The sequence below is a fragment of the Dermacentor variabilis genome, chromosome 4 (assembly GCF_050947875.1).
Source record: "Dermacentor variabilis isolate Ectoservices chromosome 4, ASM5094787v1, whole genome shotgun sequence".
Lineage (NCBI taxonomy): Eukaryota > Metazoa > Arthropoda > Arachnida > Ixodida > Ixodidae > Dermacentor > Dermacentor variabilis.
The window spans coordinates 206,945,148-206,971,840 of NC_134571.1; the positions used below are offsets into that span (position 1 = coordinate 206,945,148).

The window sequence follows — 26,693 nt, forward strand, 5'->3', positions numbered from 1 at the left end:
GCTGCGTGCATTCGGAAAAAATGTTATTAAATTATTAAATGCTTGTGGGGAAAATATGTTGTAATAATATAATATTAACAAATGAATACTGATTGCTGCGGTATTTTCCACATGGATCACACAGAGTAATTTCAGTTGTGTTTAAGAACTTGTGAATATATATGCCACAGAAAAATAAACCAAAGGCCCATACAGGTTGAACAGTGTAAATTTGCCCTTCGGTTAATTCCTGATCGCTCTATCTACCAACCAAACTAAAACTAAAACTACGACCTTTAAATGAGAGTTTATGAAAGATAGAAAGCTTCCCACCTTTTGCTAAATGTCACTTGTGCCATAACAACAGGTGCAACAAGTTAATGCAACTTGCGTAAGCGAAAATAAAAAAAATTCTGGGGTTTTACATGCCAAAACCACAATCTGATTATGGGGCGTGCCATAGTGGACGACTCTGGTTTGATTTTGACCACCTGGGTTTCTGCACGTGCACCCAAAGCAGCGCACAGGGGCATTTTTGCATTTCGCCCTCACTGACGTCCCTGACGCCACGCGTATCTTCGTCACTTAATATTTCACGAGTTGCACTAGGCATTTTTACATTCTTTTGCTGTGCTGTGCACCAGATGCTTCTTTTTTTGGCAGCCATCTACAAGTGCATGAAAGATACTCTGCCAGTTGTTGGCGTTATATCAGTCGAGCTGCAAGATGTGTAGTTTGTTTTGTATCCAAGATAACTTTTCACATATAGTATTTTGGTGGTTTGCTGACAACTGAAGAAAAAAGGCCTTGGTCGTTTTATGCACAGAAAAATACACCACAGCATTTAAGACTGGTAACATTCATGGTACTACTATAGAATCTTTTTATAAGCAAAGTAAATTTTTAACCACGACTGCCTGTCAAGAGTTCTGCAAAGCATCACTTTATTTGTATGTTTCTAAATCCCCATTACAATGCAAGAGATGTTACGCTAAGCTGGAAAAGAGAGAGAGAAAGTAGTGGTGCATCCTGGGATGACAAACAATGAGTAAAATAAGCCTGCTTATATGGTCGTTGCAACTTCAACCTTTGGTTGACAGAGCCAGCAAGGATATGTCCACTCAAATATAGCACAGCAAGGAGACCATAGTGTCGAGGGGCTTATCTTGCAATGCTTGTCCTGCAGTGAGTTCTGGCAGTGAATGATTGGCACACTAAAACCTCCTTTTATTATCATACCTTAGAAGCACTGCAGCACACTTTGTGTAGTACAAATGGAGAGAAAATGAAGAATAAAACATGGAGCCCAAATGCAATTGATACTCTATCATACAGACGAATATTGATTCACTTTAATGCCCTGGAGCAACAACAGCGCCCTGAGAGATGCCACAATGGAGGCTCTGGAATAATTTGAAGTGCTTGGGATCTTTTTTAAGTACATTGGCATTTATTTCGCAGTGCGACTAGGAATTTAACCAGTGACCACATGCATAACAAAAGAATGTCACTGACATTAATGCCTACCAAATGTATCAAAAAAATTTAATATATGCTTCACGCCTCTTAACAGAAGTTTTTAGTTGACGATTCAATGCCTGTGTTGTGTGCAAGTATCTTTTCAATGTGCACCCGCAGTGCAACGACTCAGCCTCAAAGGCAGTTATGTTGGTTACATGTGTATGCCTATGTAGTGAACGCAGGTGCCAAATTTTTGCTTATTTGAAGGCATATGTGACTGCAAAATTGTGATGGCAGAAACTCAGAAACTGGCCTGAATGGGGAAAGGAAAGGCTAAAAGCATTTTGACTGTCTCACTTTGCAGTGAGTCGGGGAGAAGGGAAACAGAAGGGCCTGACTCTTGTTAATCACAACCACACAAAGCCAGCAGGCAATGAAGCCAAGGAAAGCATAGGGGATATTTGCTTTGGTTTAAACTGAAATGCATAAAATAATGAAGAAAAAGGGAAATGAAAGTGGATGAAAAGACGACTTGTCACCGGTGGGGACCAAACCCACAGCCTTCGCATTACGCATGCGATGCACTACCAATTGTGCTATAGCGACGACCATCAATCAGTCCACTAACTCTGGTATTTATATGTACTTACTAGATCTAGTCTTGGGACTGTTAGCCAGTGCCACTCAGAGCTATAGCAGGCAGATGTGCAACACCCTTTCTTGCTCTAAGTCATCACATGATACGTGAACTTAGAAAGAGCAGGCATGCGCCTAATGAACTCTCATGTGCTACCTAATGGCATCAAGGCTGCCAGATTTGAGACCCTCACTATGAATGGATGAGAGGAAGGGGAGCTCAAGTCGCACACTTGAACTATCCTGTGGCCATGGAAAAAGATGTAGAGTAAGAGAGGAAAGTTACTATAAAGGAGGTTGTTAAAATTTTCAACAGGAAATAACAGATCTGGACAAATGAACTATAAGTACCACTGTTATGTCCCGGAAGTCTCTAAGCAATAAGAATTTCAACACTCTCTACATCTATATATTATAAGATGCAGTCATAACTAATAATGGTGTCACATGGCCACTTTCGATTGCAATCAAGCCCAATCCAGATCAAAACTCTCGACGGCTGCGATTGGCTCCCTCATACGGCTTGTGCAAAGGAACCAATCACCACCAAGAAATTCGAAGTGTGCCATGTGGCACATGTATAAAACAATCTTTCAAATAAATGCCTTCATATTTTGCACAGCATTGTGAAAACATTTTTGCAAGTTAATCATCTTACATGGAAGTTAATGTGTGTGTAGTTCCTCTCATGCCATTTTTACCGCTTTTGCTGCACTTTGTGCATTACTCATGATTGACTTAAGAGCAAACAAAGCTTTGTGAACAAATGGTTACCAAGTGCTGTTCAAGTTATGTTCAAAGCCAATACTTTACTAATAGTGCCAAAAAGGTCATTGTTCATCATGAGGTAACAAGTTCGCTGTACCACCAATGCAAATGTCATGTTGCATATACATTTGCAAGTATAACAAGGCATCATGGGGTCTGCTCCCTTTCTTATAGAGCAAACAAGGGCCTTGGGTCATGTTGGCACGCGATTCAAATGAAGAGAGTAAAAAGACAGAACTACAGCCATGGAGAAACAGATAGCAGCTTCAAAACAACATGCGTGTTAGACTAAGATAAAAAGCATGGCTCGAGAGCGGTACACTAGAGATTACAAGCTACCTATGTGCAGCAGATTTATCTTCACAGCCTCCTCATGCTCACAAAGTCCTTAACGTATGTGACATAATCGATGCTCTCAGGCGATGCTGCAATCTCCCCTTGTACTCTTATCTTGTCGTCTGCTTTCTGCCCAGACGGCACACAAATTCATGCATGATAGATGCCAGTTGCCCAAGAACAAGATAACTGCCAACAGACTGAGTACATGGCTTTAGGCAACATGTGTCGGTACAGCAGGACAGCAGAACAACGACTGTGCAAGTAGTCTTCCACTGCAAAAGGCCTCCCATGGTGCCACCACCATGAAGAAGGAAGGAATGCATGTGCCAAGTGCTTCCCAAACATGACAACACACAGCTCTGCACAGACATCACGTTTGGCCCAGACAGGCAGTAAAAAAATGCCCATGAGAAACAATTCTGCATGCATTTCATTTGCTCAGCAACACGGTCCTGGAATTGGATGCTGCACTAAAAATGGTGGGCACATGTGCACTCTTTGTCATGCAACATACCTCACCACCACAAATTTCTTCAAAACTAGATAAAAGCAAGGACTGTTGTATGAAACACATTGAAAAGGAGCAATATGTACCACACACCCACAAAAAGAAGACATTGAACCAAAAACAAAAGCACAGGTTTTTTAATTTAGAGCATGTGCTATGCCCTTCTTTGTGCATGCTGGTTTGACACTACTCAGATAGGACATTTCGGGTTGTGCTACAGTTACACAATGACACAACTGAGATTACATTCTGATCTTGTTCTATTCATGTTTCATCACTAATTCAATGTGATGAGCTGCCTTTCCTATTCCCAGGGTTTCCATTTGTACCAGTGGTAGATGACAGGGATAGTGACTGTTTGGTACCAAAGTTGTAAAACCTTGAAAACCTTGTAGGCTTTTAAACAACAAAGGGGATTTAAAGAAAAGTAAAATACATAGCAGGATGTGGCTCTGCTCCAGAGAAAAGTTAACACAGCTGAAAAAAAAAAAAACAGAAAACAGCTTTGAACTCAAAACACATGGCCCCTTGTGACACCTTTATTTTATGTGCTCAGCAGCATCAGTTGTGTAACAGATCGTCTGTTTCATGCATGATGTGGCAGCATTAGTCAAGTCTGCTTTTTATTACACTGTAAGCAAATATTTAAAAAGGCAATATTAATAGTGTACCTGCAACTGTCCCCATTAGATTGTGCTGCACAGTGATGTCCGAAGAACATTTTCATTTATTACAACATAGCTACATCAAAATGAAAAACAATATGCACATATCTTTGCCTTGACAGCCTTTTCATGCGTATAAATCAAAACACTATACAAGTGCCTAGAAGGTGTAATGGGTATGTAATATACACATCATATTGTCATTGCAAAAACATCTTCCTTTATTATTTCTGTTTTTAAAGTTCTTTACGGATAATTTCAGTCCCGCCTTTCGAGGTATACGTAGCGTCCAGCTACACGTTGGGTTGGCATCCTTTATTAAACTCTCTCCTTGGGCACCACACTCTCTTTAGACAACATGATGGTGTCATTCCTGGGTATATGCAGAATACATTTATGCTACATCTATGCTGAATTTTACGCATGTGCAAGTACTGGATATCTTTTTTTAGCCATAATACAAAAGTGTAAATTTCCTCCCCCTTCGTTTCTTTTATTTTCAGACAGTTTTTCGCGACACACCCGCAGGACGAGATCAACCCGACACAGAATGAGTAGACCGCGCACGCATACGCGCAGCAGACTGAATGAATGGGAACGGCAGGCGCGGATCATTAGAGAACACTCTCTCACGCACACGAATGGGATATAATAAACAAATAAAAACTAAACGCACGAAAAGGCCGGCCCTCGCAGTCCAGTCAAGCAGCGTTTCGTATCGGTCTCCGGCCGTGCCACTGATCGATTCGCACGTTTAAAACACGACGAATCGACAAGTTAGGAGCGCAACACGGTGAACACATGGCGACCGAGCGGGGACTGTCAACGACAAATGAATGACGATCCACTGGCGGAGAGGCAAGCCGCGATTTGAGGGCCACTCGGGCGGCCTGCAGCACGGCACGATTTGCTGACTCCACGTGAAACGGGGCGAAGCAACCGCACGCTTTGGAGCGCGTTACCTGCGTCGTTGTGTTTTCCAGCGCCGGAGCGTGAACCTCGATTCTCCCGTCCGCTGTCCCGAGAACACAAGGTCCGCTGTCTCGTGCTCCGGACTCGCACGGCCGCCGTGCGGTCTCCTCGCTTCAGACGATGAAAAGTCGCCGCTTCAGACGAGCCGCAGCTGCCTGCCGACGGCGGGACACGTGAACGAGCAGCTGCACACTCGCGTCTGCTCCTCCGTCGTCATTACAGCCGCGACGAGTCGTAAAGCGCTGTTAATGACCGACACATGCGAAACTGGGAAGCTGCGAAAGCAGAAAAAAAACCACAGAGCGCGCCACTGGCGGCACCTTTGTTCGGCTGCAGACAGTGCATTAAAATACCTTTAACTTCGGGCACGTTGTGGCACTACGGTACTGTTTAACTCGGCCCATCGGACACACACACACACACACACACACACACTTCTTCTAATATGTCCAGTTTATTGAATAGCATATGTCCACTAGTCGCCTAAAACGAGCCGCTTCGAAAATTTTAAGAGAAGCTCAGGGCAGCATGCCGGATGTGGTTCTCTACCACGGCGTAATATTCTACACCGTGTTTCCCACTAAAACACAAACGAACACCACTTGAGCGCGCCTTTGGCAAAGCTGTCCTGTCGTCTGCCGTCGTGCCAGCGGCAACATGTTTTTGCGTTCTGCGTTTATTCGCTTGCGGCCGTCGACGCTCGTATGTATTAGCTCTGCACTCATTTTAATTTGTTCGTTGATTCAACTTTGTACCTTAATTTAACAGTCAATGAAAGATGCCATGCATATAGTTATAGTTATTGTAGGTCGTCACCTTGCTACTCTGCCCATGTTACTTGCGCGAGGTTGCCCTGCGACTTACTTGCCGATTATTCACCAGTGCCAGTCGTTTGTTATCGGTTGATAATGATCTTATATGTGCCTGATTTTCGCACCGGGGGTCTTCTACCTGATGCCAAAGCTATGTGCGGGTCTGTGTTGTGAGGGAGAGAGGGATATAGAGATGGTAGCTAGATCAGTGGTGAAGTAGGCGCATGGCGACATTGGTTCATTATGAGCGGGTCTACACTACTTTAATCACTCACACATTCTGCTTTGGGCTGAAATATTTACCAAAATGCAACTGGAAAGCTAAACGAAGTTCGTGTGGGAATTAAATCAGCATTTGTTCATTCTAAGAGTGGTTTTTGTTTTAGCGAACTACGCACGGGCAGGGAGGGAGGGGGCATTGTATGCACGAGGAATCCAGTCATGACGAACCGACTTGATACAGCGAATTATTTGCTATATTGAAACATTAGAAATGTATGAATGTTATCAGGATGATCGAACTTGATTATCATTAAGGTCAACGTGGATGTACCACGTACCATGCATTGAGTTTCATACAATAATTACTATAACTATGGTGCTAGTGTCTACGGGAGCTGCAATGGGAGCAGTTGTACCAGCATGTGAATTATGGGAATTACATGGATTTGCCTAAATTTCGTCCTTCTGGCATCAAACGGCCTTGTGTCTTTGTAAACTTGTCATTTTCAACAATGTACTGTTCAAGAGGTAGTTCAATATGCATTATTAAAATTGTCTTACACCAGGGTTTTAACACAGGACCTCTAGCACAGATCCAGATATTGCAACCATTAAGCCACGGAAGCATGTATCGACAAGCAATGTGAAACGCCCTTATGGATTTATCGCGGGCATGAGACGCTTGGCGCGTTTCGATTTGGCCACCTCGACAAGCTCAATTGTTGCAATTAGTAGTGATTGTGCATGTTCGCAGCATCTTCTGCACTTCAAAGAATATAGATTGCTCTGAAATTTACGATAATAAGATTTATATAGCGTAATATACTAAGCCACAAGCACGACGATCAGACAAATGCATCTACTTCCCATCATGGTGGTACAACGACTGCAGTGCCAGAATTCCCTCTAGTATTTAGTGACGGAAACTCTGTGCAACCAAGATGTGCCCACCTTTTTCCCCCTCTCGGCAGCATCCACAGATGCAAACAAGACAAAAAACCTTGTTGTCATCAAAAACATAGACTTAGCCTCTTCCTCTGTTATGTTAACAAGGTTTGCATTATTTTGATTGCTGCAGTAGTTTGGCAAATTGTGGGCCAGGTCACAGGCAGGTGAAAGGAAGCCATTTTCACCTTTAACTACTTCATGAAAGTTTTATTTCATTAAACAGTGAGCTCCATAATAAACATTATTATGCCTTCGTGTCTGAGCGAAAGCCTTTATTCCTCATTTACCATCACAATGAGTAAGTTTAAGTACTTAAGTTCTTGAAATATATTGAAATATGCCTGGTACAATAGATTTTTTTTTGAAATAAAAGAGAAAAAGAAAGATGGGTGGCTGTGTCCGAGGCTGAGAAGAGTAAAATCATCAACTACCAATTGCAGTAAATGTTGGCCTTGTCTACAGATATTACTAGAGTGTCTGCTTTGTAGTCTGTGTATGACAAACTTGTTAACATAAACAAAATTTGGCTTTGAATAATTGAAAATACTGGGTATACTGAAGGAATGTTTGTTAAAGAGGAAATAATCAATGACAAGTGGACTTCTTTGTACAGAAAAGTCTTATAGACATGCAAGCAAGCAGATAAAGTAATTGAAGTAGCTTAATCCTTGGTGGGGCATGTTTTAGATCTCATTAGTGGTGTCGTCCATTCTATGTTTCTTATCCTGTTTTAGAATTCAAATTTCGAATTTTTAAATATGAGGTCAAAATATTCTTTACAAACACTGCCTAAATTTGGTTTTGTCTGCAATTTTTATTGATTTAGGTCACAATCCTGTACAGTCTTCATTTCGACAAAGCTCGCTTGAGTTGCTGGGAAAACTTACTGATGTTATGACAAGTGACTATATCCTTTGCATATAGTGAGTGCTTCATGATGAATGCCTTGAGCTATGAAAATGGAGGATTTTAGACGGCAGAGGCATGCCAGCCCGTTGGCTGGCCAGAGAACATAAGGAAGAGTCATTCCTTGCGTCCTGTCCCCTTGAGTTGTGTTTTTGATGCCCCATTCTGTAGGCAAGAACATTTCTGCTGGCCAATATTCGTTACAATATAGTGCTTCTGCTAGCTTCCTGTAAGCTAACCTTCACTGATCGGTCAGTTAATGCTTGCCCACTTAGTTGGAATCCTCAGAACTGCACTGTATAGTTTTGGGATACTAGTTCGAAAACTGTACTGCCGAGATGCATTCCATGTATACGTGTATCAGATTTTCCCACGAAGCCTTCCTCAAGCACTGCAGCACAAAATTTGTCATTCTCTCCTGAAATATCTATTTACTATACCTTAAATGTACAATCCAAGCACTACACCCATATGGAACAGTACGCTGTACTGAGCACATGCAGTTGAGATTGTACAATGACAAGTTTGGAAAAAATTAAAGCATATTAATGACTGTATATTTTTTAAATATTATTAATATTTTTGATGTTATGTGCTGACTGGAAGCAGGCAAGGCCAATAATTTTTTTTTTTTTATGTTCCATGAGGGAACTGAATTTATGAGCCTGCAAAGGGGGAATAATGCTTGAGCTAGTTCTGGCACATAAATTTATATGGGAGGGGGGCGCACCATTTTTGTTTGCTCCAGCTATTCTTTTGCATCAAATACACCAGTTGCCTTAGCAAGACATTTTCTTAGACAACAGAAGAATTGAGAGCTGGTACAGTTCGTGCACTTTAGGAACCTACTAGTAGCAGTACACAGGGGGTGCAAGACCGTGGAAAACACCACATGGGACCCTGACTCAAAACAAAGTCAATTTTGTTGGGAAAGCATCCAGTACATGTAGAGGAACAAAACATGCATACTACAAGCAATGTAGAAATGAACAAAAGTACCGCCTGGTAATCGGTATCACCAGGCTGTACTTTTGTTTTTGCCCTGCCTGGTGCATGTGTTTTACAGACACACGTGCACACTAGATCAATTCAGGTGCCGATGACTGTGTGAAGTGGTGCCACGTGACATGATGTGCATTCCTCGCTCTTATGTGTTGCACAGATGAGCAGACGATAACCCACATAAACCACCTGCCGTAAAGCTGGAAGAACCCTCCCATTTTCTAGAAGAAATGCGGAAAGAAATACTTTCTAGGCAATAGAAGATTCCTATTAAGCACATAAAGTATGGCCCACTATTAAACTGAAAACCCCATTAGTAAGCACAAATTTGCTATTTCTTCAGCTTCAGAGGGCAAAAAAGCACCGAATACTATTTGACAGACATCATCATCAGCAGCAGCAGCCTGGCTACGCCCACTGCAGGGCAAGGGCCTCTCCCATACTTCTCCAACTACCCCGGTCATGTGTTAATTGTGGCCATGTTGTCCCTGAAAACTTATTCTCATCCACCCACCTAACTTTCTTCCGCCCCCTGCTACGCTTCCCTTCTCTTGGAATCCAGTCCATAACCCTTAATGACCATCGTTTATCTTCACTCCTCATTACATGTCCTGCCCATGCCCATTTATTTTTCTTGATTTCAACTAAGATGTCATTAACTCGCGTTTTTTCCCTCACTCAATCTGGTCTTTTCGTATCCTTTAACGTTATGCCCATCATTCTTCTTTCCATAGCTTGTTGCGTCATCCTCAATTTAAGTAGAACCCTTTTCGTAAGCCTCCAGGTTTCTGCCCCGTAGGTGAGTACTGGTAAGACACAGCTGTTATACATATTTCCTTTGAGGGGTAATGGCAACCTGCTGTTCATGATCTGGGAATGCCTGCCAAACGCACCCCAGCCCATGCTTATTCTTCTGATTATTTCAGTCTCATGATCGGGATCCGCGGTCACTACCTGCCCTAAGTAGATGCATTCCCTTACCACTTTCAGTACCTCACTACCTATCGTAAACTGCTGTTCTCTTTCGAGACTGTTAAACATTACTTTAGTTTTCTGCCCACCCTTCTGCTTTGCCCCTTCAGGTCAGTGAGCATGCATTGCAATTGGTCTCCTGAGTTTCTAAGCAAGGCAATATCATCAGCGAATCGCAAGTTACTAAGGTATTCTCCATTAACTTTTGTCCCCAATTCTTCCCAATCCAGGTCTCTGAATACCTCCTGTAAACACGCTGTGAATAGCATTGGAGAGATCGTATCTCCCTGCCTGACGCCCTTCTTTATTGGGATTTTGTTGCTTTCTTTATGGAGGACTATGGTGGCTGTGGAGCCGCTATAGATATCTTTCAGTATTTTTACATATGGCTCGTCTACACCCTGATTCCATAATGCCTCCATGACTGCTGAGGTTTCAACTGAATCAAACACTTTCTCGTAATCAATGAAAGCTGATAGGGTTGGTTATATTCCGCACACTAGATGCTCTCACTATAAAATTCGGTTGCAAGTCAGAATCTATGTTGTGCCTTTCAATATTCTTTCTCTCTAGTGTGCTGCTGTTACGTTTTCTTGGACAAGTTCATTCATAGTGAGGAATGGAAAACATTGCACAGAGAAGAAAAGATCCCAGTTTGTCCCAGTTTGTTTGTTCTATGTTGTCACTTGTGCAGCGGCTGTTGCAACCAATGTGCACGCACTCGGAGGGCAGCAGGGAGACCATCCTCAGCAAGGGCTTCATCCAGAGGGCAAACGAAGACACCAAGACCCTGCGGGCGCGACTGCTCTACCAGAGCCGCAAGCGCGGCATGCTCGAGAACGACCTCATCCTCAGGTGAGCACTTAAATTGTGGTGTCGTGCGTGGTATGTGCTTTGCGCGCAAGATGCAATTCATCGGGAGAAAGCAGATGGAAGAGTGTGTCGTTGTAAAAGCAGAAAAGTGAAGAAAAGATTATAACCTGAGCTTAACGAACTTTGTAGGATGACTGAGAACAGACATCAACCGAAGGCGATCTAGGGAAGCGTCAGGCTTGAGCTGGAGTTTTGGTGAGGGCTCTTGTCTTTGTCACCAAAAAGGAAGGAAGTGTCTTGTTGAAATGATGTTGCCTCAATGAAGACAAGTGACTCTCTTGTAACATCATCTCCAGTGGCATTGCTTGTTTGACCATTGTTGATTACTTTGGGTCTCCAACTTTTTGAGAACAGCTTGTCTTGCTTCAAGAACAGACATGTCTTGTAAATATTTGTCGTTAGAGTGTGCTCATTTTATGATGCTGATAAATATGTACTTTTTCAAAGAACACTGACGTGTGAACAATAAAATGCACTGCGGCTTTCACAGGGGTGGGCCAATCTGTCAGTGTTATTGGTGAAATTGATGAAAGGCAAAGTTTGTCATTCATCCAACTGTAGTGTAGAGCTACAAAAGAAACTCATATACATTTTATCTCAAAAAAGAATCTTTGCAGTTGAAGAAAAATTAATCCTTCTCCAGGAATTAAACCCGAGACCAACACCTTTTTGGGACAGTCACGCTACCATCTGAGCTAACCAGGAAGCTGACAGGTTGTAGAGCAAGGCTGAATTCATTGACAACTCGAATCACGGGAATGCTAAGTGTGCACACCCGTCAGCTTTCCCAAATCTTTTGTAAAGATTATGAATTTGGGCTCATTTTATGATGATATGAATGGCTCATCAAAGTTTACCAAAAGTAGTTTCCGTTTGTAAAAAGAAGTTTTGTAGGTGTTGCAGGATGGGGTGGTGCGAGATTGTAAAAAATTCTTACAAGAAAGAAATTATTGTAGTACCTGTGCCACACTTTTGTAGCAGCACGAAACGGCTTATACTATAGGGGCGCCTACTTTGAGAAGATTTATTCAAATATGTTTCTGCAGCAGCTGAAATTACCAACAGCAAAGTCGCTGACAAAGCCACTGCTTCTAAAAAATAATGTGCTGATTCTCAGGCTCTGCTCTGCCAAGTTTGCTACTTACTGCTACTGCTTGCTTTGACTGATTGCTGCTAAATGTGGCTAGTCGCGGCAAAGAACATCTTTGGCCATTTCTCAAGGAACAACCGTGTAGTGGAAACAACCACTGTGGTGTTCCTTACTGGAGCCTCCAGTGTTTGCAATGTCCAAGTGCAGTCTCTTAACTTGCAGGAGGGTTTCACTTATTATGGGCACACATTCGGAAGAATGTGTGCCCTGTCGCTTTGTCAGCTTGCTTTTTGCTTTAGACATTTCTGTCCTGCATTATTTGCACGTTTGCCTTGTCGCACTACTGTTTCTCTCGGGAGTGGCTGGTGATCTTGCCATTCATAAATGAGATAAACATCTACCTTTGTTATAGTGAAGTCAGATTAGCATTGATTTGGTTAGCCTGTGCATGCTAGATCAAGTTAAGTTACTACAGCTGAGGCTTGCTTGGCCAAAAGTGAGTTGGCATTCAATTTGCTGTGCCACTGAAATGTCCAAGACTTTCTTCATGTCATAAAAATTAACTGCACGGGAGTGTTTGGGATAATTAGAACTGCAGGAGACACAAACTGGGTCACTTTTCCTGACATAATTCCCATATAACTGGGTGACAAAGCTCGGATGCTTTGAGTGTTGAATATAACCCTTGAGATCACCTCGGTTGGCTTCAAGCCAGGAGTGTGGTTTGAGTTTTCTTTTTTTCCATTTATTGCAGCACGTTCGCAGCCAAGCACCTGGCCTCCTTCAATACGGAGCAGCTCCAGCACTACGACAGGCTCATCAACCTGCCTTCCAACGACTGGGACATCTACTACTGGGCAACGGGTAATCATTGAAATTCTGATAAGGCCTTACAGCATGGAAACACGTGCAAGTGATCAGAACATATGCTGTTGTATTCTGATTAGTTTATTTTTAATGCTTGCTTTTTGCTCCTTTTACATTCACCAATCCTCTAGACAGCCATCACACAGTCGTGCTATATCCTCTGCGAAGGCCCTAGCCGTTGTAGTACTACACTGTCTCTACAGAAACTTGCAGGAAGTGGGAAGGTAACCAGAAGAGTTCATCAGGAAATTTCACGGTGGAGGTGGTTTAGTAGAAGAAAAAATTTTGTGATCCCACCATTTGGCAGCACAGCGCTACCTCTTAAGGTAAATTCCCTTGGAAAGCTAACTTTTCAGTACATGAACAAAAAAAAAAAAAAGCTTTCTAATGAGGAACCAAACCCAGGGCCAACACCAGCCTGTTCACTGTACTAAATTAGCTACAGTAATCGGAAGGCTAGGTGGGAGACGGCAGCACAAGGTCGTATTAAGGATTCCTATGGAAAATTTTTTCCACTGCCAATTATATGGGCACTCCAGCTGTATTTGCCCCATCATGCTGCAACAGCAGCCAGGACATGTGATGCAAGAGACATGCAGTGCATGTTGCCTCCATGTATCGTTGAGTGTCCTCTGAATAGCTTCAGCGCAGCGCTTAACCTTGCTATCGCTTTCAATGCTTGTGGTGAAACTGACAATTTCTTTTTTAAGAAAACCGGCAAAATTTACCTAGTCCTTTAATTACTGGTTCATTGTGAACCACCTTCGTTATTGCAGGATCAGCACTTCATTTGTTATTTTCTCTTGTTTGTTAATGTTTTTTTGCATTTGCTTTTAAGTTGCAGATAGGCACGGCCACAAAAACAGTCTGTATGAAACTTGACGTTTCTTGAAAACATAACTCAAGCATTCTAGCTTTTGGTGTCTTCTGGGCAGTGGTGTCATTCTTGGCACTGTGAGGAAAGACCGTTGTGGGCATGTTAGTGGCAAAACGTTTTTGTTCAGCTGTGTCCACGCGAGATAAGCTCAAACTCTTTATTGAAATTGTCAGTACTAAGTTGAAGATCCAAAGACTACTCACTGCAAATTTCCAGGTCTAAATATTTTTTTAAGAAGCTTTTGCTCTGGGCCTACTCCAATGCCGCCTATTCAAATATGTGTAAAATGCAGAAATCCTTTTATGAACAACCTCTTGACTGATTTGAATGAAACTTGTTGTATATGAGAGGAAAAGTTAAATTCTTGTGACTGTTGGAAGCTGAATTTTGATTTAGGGCCTGAATATTGTTAAAAATTGTCAAACCTTGGTAAGGTTGAAAGAAATAGGATCACAAAGTTCACAAATTTCTAACTCTGCATTAAAAACAGATATTGCAATTCTGTAAACTGCATCCATTAGAGCATCTAAAACAGACAAACTATCTATTAATTTATAACTTGCATAAATTTGTTACAGTGCTTACAAAGGTGTTGCAATGTCTTATTCATAAGATAGTTATATATTTTTCAGGGGTGTATGATATATCACTTTTGACCACTTAAATGTATTATTAAATGCAGCTTACATAGTTTTTATATCATTTTTCATTGTTGAGTTGCAGAGCTGTAAACTTCATAGTTTCGATTTACAAAATTTTTACATTTCCGGCAATTTTTCCTAGTCTTGCAGTCACTTTTTCTTTTAATTGTAACAAGCCTCATCAGATTCTGTGCAATGGTTGCTGAGAGACACGATTTCGCCTTTAAAGTCCTATTCATAAATTAGTTATATGTATTTTTCAGGGGTGTATGATATATCAATTTTGACAACATTAAGTGTATTATTAAATGCAGCTTAGTTTTTATATTGTTTTTCATTGTTGAATTGCAGAGTTGTAAACTTCATAGTTTGTTTTCCAAAATTTCCCACCTTTTGACAATTTTCCCTAGTCTTGCAGTCACTTTTTCTTTTAAGTGTAACAAACCTCATCAAATTCTGTGCAAAGCTTCCTCTTAAATAAAAAAAAACTTATAAAGATGCCGCACTTTCTCCACACTGACATTTGTAAAACCCAGGAAAGCCAGACTTCCCCTGTCCCTCTGCCATCTGCATCCACAAAGAAGAAAAAAAGAAGTGTTTTCGGGGAAGTTTGTGCCATAGTAGAGCAGCATTCACATTCAAATGATAAAACGACTGTGTGGGGCATGCAGTAGAGAAAAGGAAATCCCTGGACTAGCGAGACTCTTCCCTAGCACAAGAAAGGTTAATTGACAAGAATTGCTGCAAAGAAAACTGTTGACAGTTGCAGCATGTGCTTTTCATCAGTTAGCATGCTTGCTTGTACACTCTTTGCAAAGGGGCAATGCAAGAGAACAAATATACATGCAAGAAAAAAAATTACCCCATATCAGCAAGTGATGTGAAACTAATTTTGGTTGTTACTGCCTCATATACAAGTAATTTTAAGTGCAATTCAAATGTTTCTCTTTAGGCAAGAACTGTTCAGGCATTAAGAGGTCAGCTTCTTTTTGTTTCTGAGAACCTTGACCACTGTTTCCCCCGTCAGTAAGGCAAATGTATTGCAACCTTCACAATGATGCCATACTGGTGCAGAAATTTGAAATGTTTTTTCATCTTGCTTCACTGTTTTTCTCGTAGGTGCCAGGGAGACTCCGCCAGAGTTTGAGAATGAGGTCATGTCACTACTGCGAGAGCATGTGCGCAATGATGAGCGCGAGAAGAGATTCAAGCAGCCCGACATTTCATAGCGGTCTAGGAGCAAAGTGACAGAAGATACCCGACACGCTTGAAAAAAGGTTTGGGCGTTGAGGCCACAGCCGCCAAAAAATTGCCTAGCACAATATTTGTCTAGTCGGCCTGTTGCTTCACTCTACCTTCCGGTCTTTTCCCACACAACACTGGCCTCTCAACCAGACAGCAGTCACTTCAAAGAGTGCAAACCCTTCTTCCTGTAGAAGTTGAAACTGCAGATTAAAGTTTTCTGGCACAGGTGTGTTGTCTGTCTGTTTTTCTATGCATGCTATCGAAAATAATTTGCAGACCATGGCATTGCTGAACACTCTAAATACCGTGCGTGCTATTAAGAATTTCGGTAGAAAATCTCTTTCATTGTGGGTGATGTTGTGTCAAGAAGTTCAGAGATAAAAATATTGCTCAGCCCAACTTTGATATAAGGAAGGATGCAACAAATTACTGGATATAACAAAGTAAATATAAATGGTTTTTTTCTGATGTAGGCATGTAAATATAAGTTCATAATTAATATTTCATATAACAAAGGTAATTTCCTGCTGGAAGTAAGTTCGCTACTATAACATGGTTACAGTGTACATGATTTGTAGGATAAGTTCATTGCATTAGTGCAACTAACAGCAGTATACCTCGCCAATGAAAATCACTTGCTCTGTGGTCTTGGTGATCAGGCACCAAGCCACGATTACTGATTGGACGAGGCTCTCAGGTGACGTCTTATGCATGTACACAAGCAGCACATGCTGCCATGTGTGTGAGGCACTGCCAGCGCTCTTCTAATGACAGTGCTATGAAACACTTTGTAAGTGTTTTGGATAGATATGTGTACACAACCTGAAAGTGGAAAGCTTTCCAAAGAGGATAGCAATAATAAGACTGATATGTAGGCTAACTGGTTGAAATGCACATCTGAAATGGCAGTACGAACCATACACATATACAGAGAATAAAAACCAAGAAACACGGCACCACGTTTCGTATGGCCCTCCTCTGTGTACTTGTGTTGTTTGCAGAGTTGTTTCAAATAGGAATAGTGATTTGGTCAAGTCTGACGAGCTCATAATTAAAAAGCAGCACAATAAAATCACAAGTGCAGGATGAAAGTTTATAGAGCGAAGCTAAATAATTATACAGACACAAGCATTCTTTTCTCGCTCTCGCTTTCACACCAGTAAAACAGCATAACAGTGACCAGTGTATTAAATTCGTTGAAGCAGAATACCAGTTTAGATGATTTCATTGTCCTTCATGCTTGAACCCTGCTTATGCCTGTATTCCTTTCATTTTGGTGTGTAACCTTTCTGTGGTTTTTCTTTTCTACATGTTCTGTGCCACTTTTCAATCATGAACGTCTATGCCAATATTCTCGCAGCCTTTCTGTGCATCCTAGTATGAATATCTGCAGTCTGCACATGAATGCACGAGCACTGCATTTTTTAGACAGTGCATGAAATTAAATTTCATGAACATTGTACATATAACATAGAGTAAATAGAAGCGTACCACCATATGTTTATTGTTTATTGCCTTACATGTCAATCATTTTCAAGTTCTAGTGCATGAGGTGAAGAAAGGATTAAATTCTTGTGTCCTAATAAGTGGAATTGCATTGTACAGCTGGGAAGGTTTGTGCAAAGGTAGCCACAAGCACATTGTTTTTCTTTCAGCCATTGCCCTTGTTATACATATATAGTCGTATTTTTCTAGCTGTCTATTTGAAAATTAGTGCACTGCATGCTCCTGTAACAAATTAATCTCCATACCAATCTGTAGTATCGTAAGACTTGCATGCGCAGAAACAATGTTGGCACAAATTAATTTGCCAAATCTTCTATTTTGCTGAAATGAAACGAACTTTGCACAGAACTAGAAAACAACTAGCTTTTTTTTTTTTTTCAGAAGCCTTAGGTTTTCTTTGAAACATTTTTTTCTGCACTGAAATATCTCTTATGCTTTGTATTAAATAATATGGTCAACTGAACCGTTACGTAGCTCGGAGGCATTCACATAAAAAAGGCAGGCAAAGTTGCGAAGCACTGCAAAGCTTGACAGTTTGGGTACATTACTATTTCCAAAGGAACCCACGAATTCATATTGAGAGGAACCGCTATCACACACCGAAAGATGCCCGTGGTTGAAAGTAATAATCCCCATCCTTGCTTTACGCTGAATGAGGAATTAACTTTGGTATCCAATTAAAGCAGGTGAACCCATAATCGAACAACGCGTTCCTTTTGAGACGGCTCTCAGAAAAAGAAACGTGAACAGTCTTACCCAGACGGTGCGTGTTTCCCGTAGTTGTGCAGTGGCGACATCCGAAAACGCGTCGCGCATGCAGGTTTCAGTTTTGGTTTCGCTTTTACGTTTAGTTTCGATGACGTAGACAGTTTTGGTGATGACGACATTATTGTTTGCGTGTTTATGTGAGCTTACCGGTTCGGATAAACGTGCGTGGACGCTATCACTGGTTTAGCTCTGTCGACAATAATTTGGACGGTTTCGCTGGGCGTTCGTTTCCTTCGTTGCGGGTATCTAGTTTACTTTCCAGTGCATGCGCGCGATGGGAGGCTTGTTGCTTTGCCTTAAGGTTTTCAAGGCCTATAGTCACACGTATCAGCTGGCACTGAGTGGTAACTTTTATCTGCGGTACGTCTGGCTCACGTGCTACCTGCGATAGGAACGTGGCGCCACGGTGTTCAAACTCAAGTAACGTGTCTACGTCTGTACGCGTCGGTCTGTCACCCGGTGCTGTGTCTTTGTGTGATCGCTGACGAACGTACAGCTATGGGGACTGACCGCCTGGCGGTAACGGCACTTCTCTTGATGCATTGTCCGCTACTGCTTGCGCTTCACCTAACGGAAGGTTACTGCAGCGCATTCCCTCTCGTCGTTAACACTTGGGGATTCTCCAACGCTACACTCCGAGGTAGGAGGATGGTGTGCTCCCTGCGTATACTACACGCGTCCTTGCTGAAATAAATCCAACCAAAGAAGCTGCGCGATTGATACTTACGAAGCAGCATGCAGTATATGGTTGCCGCGCAAGAACGCATGCAAGACTGCAGCTATAAACGCGTGAAACAAATAAAATGTGTCAACAATTCCACTGCCCGCAGGATGCGGTTCAAAGTTGGTGAAAAACGCAAAACACTGTTGACTGCCTCGTACGCATTCATCGCCCCATGAAATTTGGCCCGATTCGACCGGTGTTATGATTTGCCATAGGAGAGTGCCTCTGCAAAGCCAAACATTTTTTTTCCCCTCAAGCTTTCATATGCATACTTCCGTCGTGGCACATGAAGAGCTACAACTATAGAATGCTAGCTCTAAAGATAGTTGTGGAGAAAAATTTCAACTTGTGTCAGTAATAAGAACGTGGGGCTTTGTCGCGCTTAAAAACATTTCTTGCCTGCAGCATGGGAAGTGCTTACTGCCGAGAATGGGACAGCGCTGGATGCTGTGGAGCAGGGCTGCGCACAGTGCGAGAGGGACCAGTGTGATGGCACAGTTGGGTATGGCGGCAGTCCAGACGAAGGCGGAGAGACGACTTTGGATGCGCTGATCATTGATGGGTCAGTTGGAGACGATTATTCCCACACCTTGGGAACGTGAAATTCTTGTGTTCCATATTCCCAGCTAGAGCACAGACTTAGTTCGTCTGACACTGGGACCATAGCACTTAAAAAACATAAACACATTTTATTTATTTCAGGAGTACTGCTTGCCTCTCGCATGAGGCTTTAGGCAGGTGTGGGTCATAAAAAAAAATAGAAAGAGAAAGATGGGGTAATACAACAGTAAAACTTGAACAAGGCAAGTCCACAAGTGCAGTTGTTACGAAGAAATCATCACCTAATACAGTGTATCAAACTTAACATTTTGAATCTTTAGAATAATTGTAACTAAAATGATAGTACTTATACATTTTCTAAGTCTTTTGCCTATGCACACTGAATAAGAAAAATGAACATCAGAATATGAACGATAAGAAACACGTACCTCTTAGTAAAGCATTATCAGCAACCTTTATCAGAGCCTCGTAAATACGTAATAATGCAATGGACGCCAATGAAATGTTTCTGGCATACATAAAAGCACAAGGAAATGAAACGTAAATTGGAACTTAGTATACATGCATTATTTGAGGCCAAATGATGGGAAAAAAAATAAAAGAAAGGAAAATCAAGTGTATTTTTCGCAGTTTCGACATGAACAATTGAACATTTGCACAGTTTACCAGGTCTGCAGACAGAGCGCTCCAATCAGTGACAATGCGTGGAAAAAATAAATTTTTGAAAGCTTGTATCTTGCAGGAGTACCGTACTCCCTCAATTTTTTTGGATACTCGGATTGTGTTGGTCGGCGATGAAATAATTCTGCGTATGTATATTTATGCGCAGCTTATCATGGTACAGTGAGAATATCAATTTCAATCGATCTTGCTGTCATCTTGTCTGCAATCCATCCAAGTCAGTGTTTTTTAGAAGTATGCTGTGTGATGTAAAGGAACTGCAGTGATTATAAACAAATCGCATTGCTTTCCTTTGAATCATTTCAAGTTTCTTAATGTGTGTATACTTGGCTGTGGGGATCCCATACCACAAATGATGCACTCAAGGATTGGACGGATGAAAGTTTTGTACGCAATTAACTTCAATTTGGGGTTGATCTACGCAAGGACCTGCTTAGGAATCATAGTTTCTGCATAGCTCTCTTTTCAATGTAGGCAACGTGATCATTCCACTTAAAATCTGCATTGAATACAACACCTAAGTATTCATGGGTATTAACGAATGATTGTTTATGGCCATTGATTGAGTATTCATACCGTAAAGGGAGTCGTTTACGTGTTGTAGTCATAGCCACCATTTTCTTTTCGTTAAGCCTCATTTGCCAGGTTGCACACCAAGAAGATATTTTTGTTAAAGCTGCATTTAAAAGAGCCTGGTCACATGGGCTACTTATTCCTAGGTAAGGAATGCAGTCATCTGCAAATAACCTTGTAGTAACCGGAATATCATGGGTGATGTCAATGAAAATTAAGAAAAAGAGTGGCCCGCAAGCACTGAATCTTGAGGAATTCCAAGGCTTTACCGGTTGTGAATCAAAGAATATGATATCGATAGAAACTATTTGATTTTGGTAAGAAAGGTGGGCTTAAATTCATGAAATGAAAGTATAATTTTTCAGTACAGGCTTAAGTTTTGCAAGAAGTTTTGGATGCGATACATAATCAAATGCTTTTTCAGTCTATGAATATTATGTCAATTTGGCCTTGTTTATCTAGAAAAGCTGCAATATCATGAACAGTTTCCAGAAGTTCTGTAATAGTAGAGAATTCTTTATGCAAACTGTGCTGCCGGTCATTGATTAAATTGTGTTCCTCGAGAAAAATTGAAAGGTGCTTGAATGTGATGTGTTCTAGAATTTTGGTGCATGTGTACAATAGGGAAATGGGTCTATAGGAAGAAATGAGAGAAGAGTTTGATGTTTTTGGTATAGGAATAATTTTTACAAATTTCCAACCGTTTGGAAGCTCGCCGTGTGACAATGGTTTCTTAGAAATAATGCACAAGAACTTCGAATCACCCAATCAACCAATTGACGTCAGTAGGGTGAGCTATCCGATTGGGGGCTTAGGGCGCGACATCGATAATTCTTTCTCCTTTATGGTGAACAAATGATGTTCATAATAGTTGGAATGTTAGTTAATTTGTGTCTTTAAAAAAAGTAACAGAAAGAGAATGCACAAGAACTATTTCTCACTACACTTAAACACTTCCAGCACACAGCAAGTGTCGTCTGCTTGTGTTACAACATGCTCCATTTTGACGAGAGCTCCACGGTCAGAATCGGTCTCGGTCTTTTTGCGAGCACTATGATTCAACTTTGTTGCACTGTAGACTGCAAACGTAGCGACTGGCAATATGTCAAGCTGCGGCATTGTATCCCTCTGCAAGGCAGCAGGCGAGTTGACTGGTTGCAGCGCATCGGACTGCCACTATCTGATCGGCGCCACGATTTGCGTGTTTGCGTCCGTCACTTTACACCGGAAGATTACTAACGTTCGCGAGTCCAGTATTAGTGTATACGCAAGCGCAAGGGGACACGGCCTGGCTCTTTGACTGTGTCATTTCATGGGACGAGCAGAAGCGCATATGTGAATGGTCTGCACGGTGCAGCCACTTGGCAGCACAGAGCTCGACCACACACAGTAGCGGTAACGAAATATATTCTTCTTTGCTGCTGATGTTAATTTTTCGCAGAGTGTAATCGTGAACACGTTTTTGTAAATGTTTAAAATGTTTTACACTTCTTTGCTGCTGATGTTAACTTTTCGCAGAGTGTAATCATGAAGACGTTGTTTTTGTAAATGTTTAAACTGTTTTACACTTAGTTAGAGCAATATTAGCTCTTTGTTTGGCTGGTTAGGCTCTGCGCCAGCGGGTGGCTAAACCGTGCAGACCGATCAGGCAGCTGACGTACGTCTACGCTGAAGTTCCTTCATCAGCTTGAGTTTATGCCTCCACTGTTCCGTCGAAACGCCCAGCTCACCTGTGGTTACCGGAATACCAGGCACGTTCAGCACTGCGACAGAATGCTTGCAACACACGCTGCTTCGATAGCTCTCGTTTGGGGTCGACTGCCAAGCAGCTGGTGGAGAGTTTGGAGAGGCTTCACGCACTCGCTTCTAGAGAACCGGAAGTCGACTACACGATGTGCCACCATGATGCAGAGCCAATGAAGGTGGAGCTTAGCCCCAATCACTCGGCGAACGAGTTGAGGAGAAAATGCATGACTATGGAGGAGGGTAACTTGTAATCCTCCGTAGCTCTCTTAATATGAGATGTTTTACATGAATTGTGGTACCCTACACAAATTGTGGTACTCTAAATCTGTACCCTATGCGTCTACAAGATGTGTCCGAACCATTTCAGGGGCCCTTTAAGGAAGCACTTCTTTCTAGGGGAAAAAATGCTGCCACAATTTCGCTAGAGACGGAAGTAAGAAGTTTTCCAAAGTAACGTTATAATAGTATCCTTTCGCTTTTTTGATAGTGTCTTTCAACTGTTTGCACATGATGCAGGCTTTATGCATGTTAGTCAAAGATGGATTCTGGTGGTGCTGTTTTCTTATCTTCTTCGCCTTTCGCCCCAAGCAAACAGCTGACTTACAATCAACGGGCTTACATTTCTTATTATTTTTACTTTTGTTGGTATGCAATCATGAATGCACCGCAATACAAGGTTCTTGAACAAATCAAAAACCATCAACAGAACAATCGTTAGATTCAGAATGTATGGTAAATCGAGAAAGATATGTCTAATGTGTCTAGTATTTCTATGTCATGGCATGCGAGAAGACAGGGACTACGCGTTCTTCCCTCTTGCATTTTGATACTTCGTTGAGGTTAATGCTCAAGTACACCAATTTATGATGCGATATTCTATCAAACATGTAAGTGTACGACACTCGACGTAACATGCTGTTGCTAACAAAAAAGAAATCCAGGGTTGAAGCAGTGGTATTCTGGATTCGGGTGGGTTGCTTAACTAGTTGGGTTAGATCATGAAAAAGGACTATATCAACGAAGCGTTTAGCTGCATTTGATAACAGTACAGGAAAGTCAATGTCCCATGTAACTGAAGGGACATTAAAATTACCACCTAATATTATGTTGCTAGAGTAACCGCGGACAGAACAAAGAAATTTATTAATCTTATAAAAAAATGCTTATCTGTGTCTGGGGGTCAGTAAAATCCGCTGACTATAAACTTAAGATCACAAGTGTCTACCTTCATGATAATGCATTCGAGTCCTGGTATATCGGCCAGTCTTTCAACTCGTAAAGTTTCTTTAAAATTATTGCTACTCCGCCACCTTGGGAACGTCTATTCTTGCAGTTGATTCGGTAACTTTGAAGCGTGATCTCATCGTCACCAATGTCGTTGTGCAGCCAGGTTTCAGTAATTATAAGTAGATGAGGTTGATATGTTAGCATGACACTGTCTAAGTCATCACTTTTTGTTAGAATGCTACGAGTGTTAAGATTGATGCATCAAAAATGCCTGTTAAAGTTTCATTTAATATGAATTTGTCTGGTAGTTGATGTGCAGGCAGAGATCACTTCATGCTGAAGTTCATGTAGCTTTAGTGATTGATTGTCAATCTTAATGTTATCATGTACAAGCTTTACTTTTGTGCCCGATTTCCTAATGCCCGAGGTGCTGTTCCAAAGTAGATTTCTCATGTGCCTAGTGATTGTGGAAAAATCCTCTAAGATAGAAATTCCCTTCCCTTTTTAATTTGTAGCAACTTTTCAAGACATTAATTTTTCTCCTGTGATCGAAGAACTTCACAATCACTGGTCTTCTTTTACCCTGCTGCTTTCTCCCCAGCCTATAAATCCGCTTAGCTGAGCTTACACTCACATCTAAAGTATGCTTTAACACATTGTCTACAATGCTATCCATGAGGTCTTCAGAGGCATCATCAATATTTTCCGGTATGCCGAACACAAGGTTGCTACACCTACTCCCATCCTTTAAACCAATGAGCTTACTTTCTAAGTTATGAACGGTCATTTTGAGGCTATTAATTTTACTGCTGAATCCTTTAATTAACACAGAAGATTCCTCGACAGTTTTTAGTTTCAACTTGATGTCATCAAGCCTTTTTTGGATATTGTTCTGAACTTCAATCAACTGCACCAACATAAATAAATGCACAAGCACAGTGTTATAACTTAGCTTTGAAGGTAGCAACCTGTCATCGTCTGTCTACGTCTGCATCGCTTGAGTGTTACAGTCCTATTACGATTTTCGAAGGAAGACGGCGGCACATGTCTCTGTCCAGAAGTAAAGATAATACAATGACAAAATAAATTGGTGAGGCTTCGTGTATCCTCAGCATTTGTTGTTTTGAGTAGTTTGGAAAAGAAACTTAGTGCTGCTTGGTTTGCAAGCTCCCCCACTATAAGCGTTATGGCATGAGAAATGGCTAATGTATAAGATAACTTGCTTAGAATGGAAAGTGCGCTATAGGTTTTTAGTTCTCACATTAACGATGCAAAAATATAGTAAACTGCACAAAAATATGTTGTCCTTTCTGGTAAACATTTGTCATCTCTTTTTTTAGAATGTACCAAAGCAAGCAGTTAATGTGACATATGCAAGAGAGCTGGGATAGTTGGTAGAGATTCGTTGTAAAGGAGTTCAAGATAATGGACACAGAACATTGACACCACAAGTGCTTGTGTGTCTAGGTGTCCTGCGTCTGTTTGTTTGCATTCTTTTACAATGAATGTGATGCATGATGTTGGCTCGCCGATTGCCATGGTGGTTCCAAGGTGACAATCTGGATTAAGAGCTTAAAAAAAATTCTCTCATAAGTTGGGCAACCACAATTTTATTGTGAAATGTCCAATCTTTAGTGCTTGTTTACAATCTTCAAATTGATGCAAATATTTTATCATTTTTCATTTGCATGTGGTTTAGAGCAAAACCAAGTTATATAAAAAAATTTAATTCAGTTTGCTAAGTGATATTTTATGGCACAATTTTTTGTACCCATTGATAGCACAGGCGTACCTGCCCAGCAGTAACACGAACCGGTGTAACAAATGTATAGCAGCAACTGAATGTTTGACATCTGTTACGTGAATATTTTATGAATAAACTTCATAAGCATTTCTGCTTGTCTGCAGCACAGATCGTCGTTGCTGCAACATTATAGAGCAGAGTTCCTGCTCACAGCATTCCTGCAAAACAATGTCCGTGCATCTTCAACAGACATTCAGTGTGATATAACAATTAATCAAATAATTGTTACTAATATTCTACAAATTTTAGTATTTTTTGGGTTCCATTGTAATGCTTTTCGAATCCTAAGGTTGGAAACTCTGTAGATATAATATGTACTGGTTTTGCTGGACGACAAAGCAAAAGCACATAAAACTTTTTAATCCTGGCGCACTTGTAGAATTAAGATGTAAAATGCAAATGCTTGTGTATCTGTGTTGTGCGACATTTGAAACATAGTTTCTGTGTGAGTATATTTTCTTGTGAAAAAAAAAAAAGTTTGGAGGCTACTGCCAGGCATGGAGGGCAAGATTATTAATGCATACCTTTTCTTTAGGATGATACTAATTGTCATATACCATGTCTTGTCATGCATTTTAATCTGTCACGGCTCCTGTGCATGAAAATGTTGTGTACAATGGGGAGTTTTAGCCTGTTGATAGATGTATTAAAGTTTATGGAACATGAAAGAGACAAGTGTCTGCAACTGCATTGGCGATGGCATCGTGTGGTTGTGATATGTCAGCTAGAGCGCTCATAACTAGAATTACAAGTTTGGTCGACCTATTTGCTACTGTAAAAATGTTGCAGCAACAGTCATTAGCATATTGTGCATTTTAGTTTATTTCCCCTGTCTGTGAGAACAGTTACGTGACACAAGATCACATCTAAAGCATTGTGGTTGAAGAAAGTACCATAAGATAGTGCTAGCAATCACTGGCGTTCTGATGTTTCATAATGTGGTTACAGACAGGCTAATAAAACTAAGATATCTGCAAGAGATTGCATTAAACCAAACATTACATGACATTAACAATATGCAATTTGTTGTACAAATCTTAATACATTCTTGGCAATGCTGACCACACATCCTGGCCCATTACGTTGCATCATTTTTACTGTAATAAATACAGGAAGCTGCAACCAAATTTTACTGTGAGCATGAAACTGCACCTGTAGTAATCTCACCCCTAAAGAAATCGCTGGACTGCCTCTGGAATGTCGTGTTTCAATGAATTTTGATTGGAGATTCCTTAGTTTCGCTTTGGTTAGTGGTTCTCAGCCTGGTGGATCTCTGCTGAATGTTTATCCTTGAATTGCTTCCACTGCTTTATTCTTTCT

General features: G+C 41.2%; 3 protein-coding genes across 5 annotated transcripts in view; 2 read left to right on the top strand and 1 right to left on the bottom strand.

Moving 5' to 3' along the window:
* Window positions 1–18,306, bottom strand: part of eas (ethanolamine kinase 1) — an 81,096-nt gene extending 62,790 nt beyond the window's left edge. For all 3 annotated transcript variants that reach the window (XM_075690858.1, XM_075690856.1, XM_075690857.1), the window contains exons 1-2: window positions 18,046–18,306; window positions 5,319–5,603 (exon numbers count right to left, since the gene is read on the bottom strand). The gene's annotated coding sequence lies outside the window, so the exon portion shown is untranslated. The remainder of the gene's footprint in view (window positions 1–5,318; window positions 5,604–18,045) is intronic.
* LOC142580086 (succinate dehydrogenase assembly factor 2-A, mitochondrial-like) lies at window positions 5,785–16,010 on the top strand. Its single transcript, XM_075690860.1, has 4 exons — window positions 5,785–6,030; window positions 10,885–11,045; window positions 12,908–13,017; window positions 15,658–16,010. Exons 1-4 carry the CDS (start codon window positions 5,986–5,988, stop codon window positions 15,765–15,767), a joined length of 426 nt encoding a protein of 141 aa, XP_075546975.1. The 5' UTR covers window positions 5,785–5,985; the 3' UTR covers window positions 15,768–16,010.
* An 86-nt stretch (window positions 18,307–18,392) lies between the features above and the next one.
* The window catches only part of LOC142580085 (N(4)-(Beta-N-acetylglucosaminyl)-L-asparaginase), a 41,811-nt gene continuing 33,510 nt past the window's right edge, over window positions 18,393–26,693 (top strand). Inside the window, exons 1-2 of the mRNA XM_075690859.1 lie at window positions 18,393–18,697; window positions 19,187–19,343. Coding sequence (XP_075546974.1) covers window positions 18,556–18,697; window positions 19,187–19,343 — 299 coding nt within the window. The 5' untranslated portion in view covers window positions 18,393–18,555. The remainder of the gene's footprint in view (window positions 18,698–19,186; window positions 19,344–26,693) is intronic.

Bases quoted from the DNA above. Each gene is read 5' to 3' on its own strand.
- LOC142580086 (XM_075690860.1), top strand. From the start codon at position 5,986: ATGTTTTTGCGTTCTGCGTTTATTCGCTTGCGGCCGTCGACGCTC. The intron at 6,031-10,884 runs GTATGTATTAGC...TCACTTGTGCAG, and splicing joins GCTTGCGGCCGTCGACGCTC to CGGCTGTTGCAACCAATGTG. The intron at 13,018-15,657 runs GTAATCATTGAA...TTTTTCTCGTAG, and splicing joins CATCTACTACTGGGCAACGG to GTGCCAGGGAGACTCCGCCA.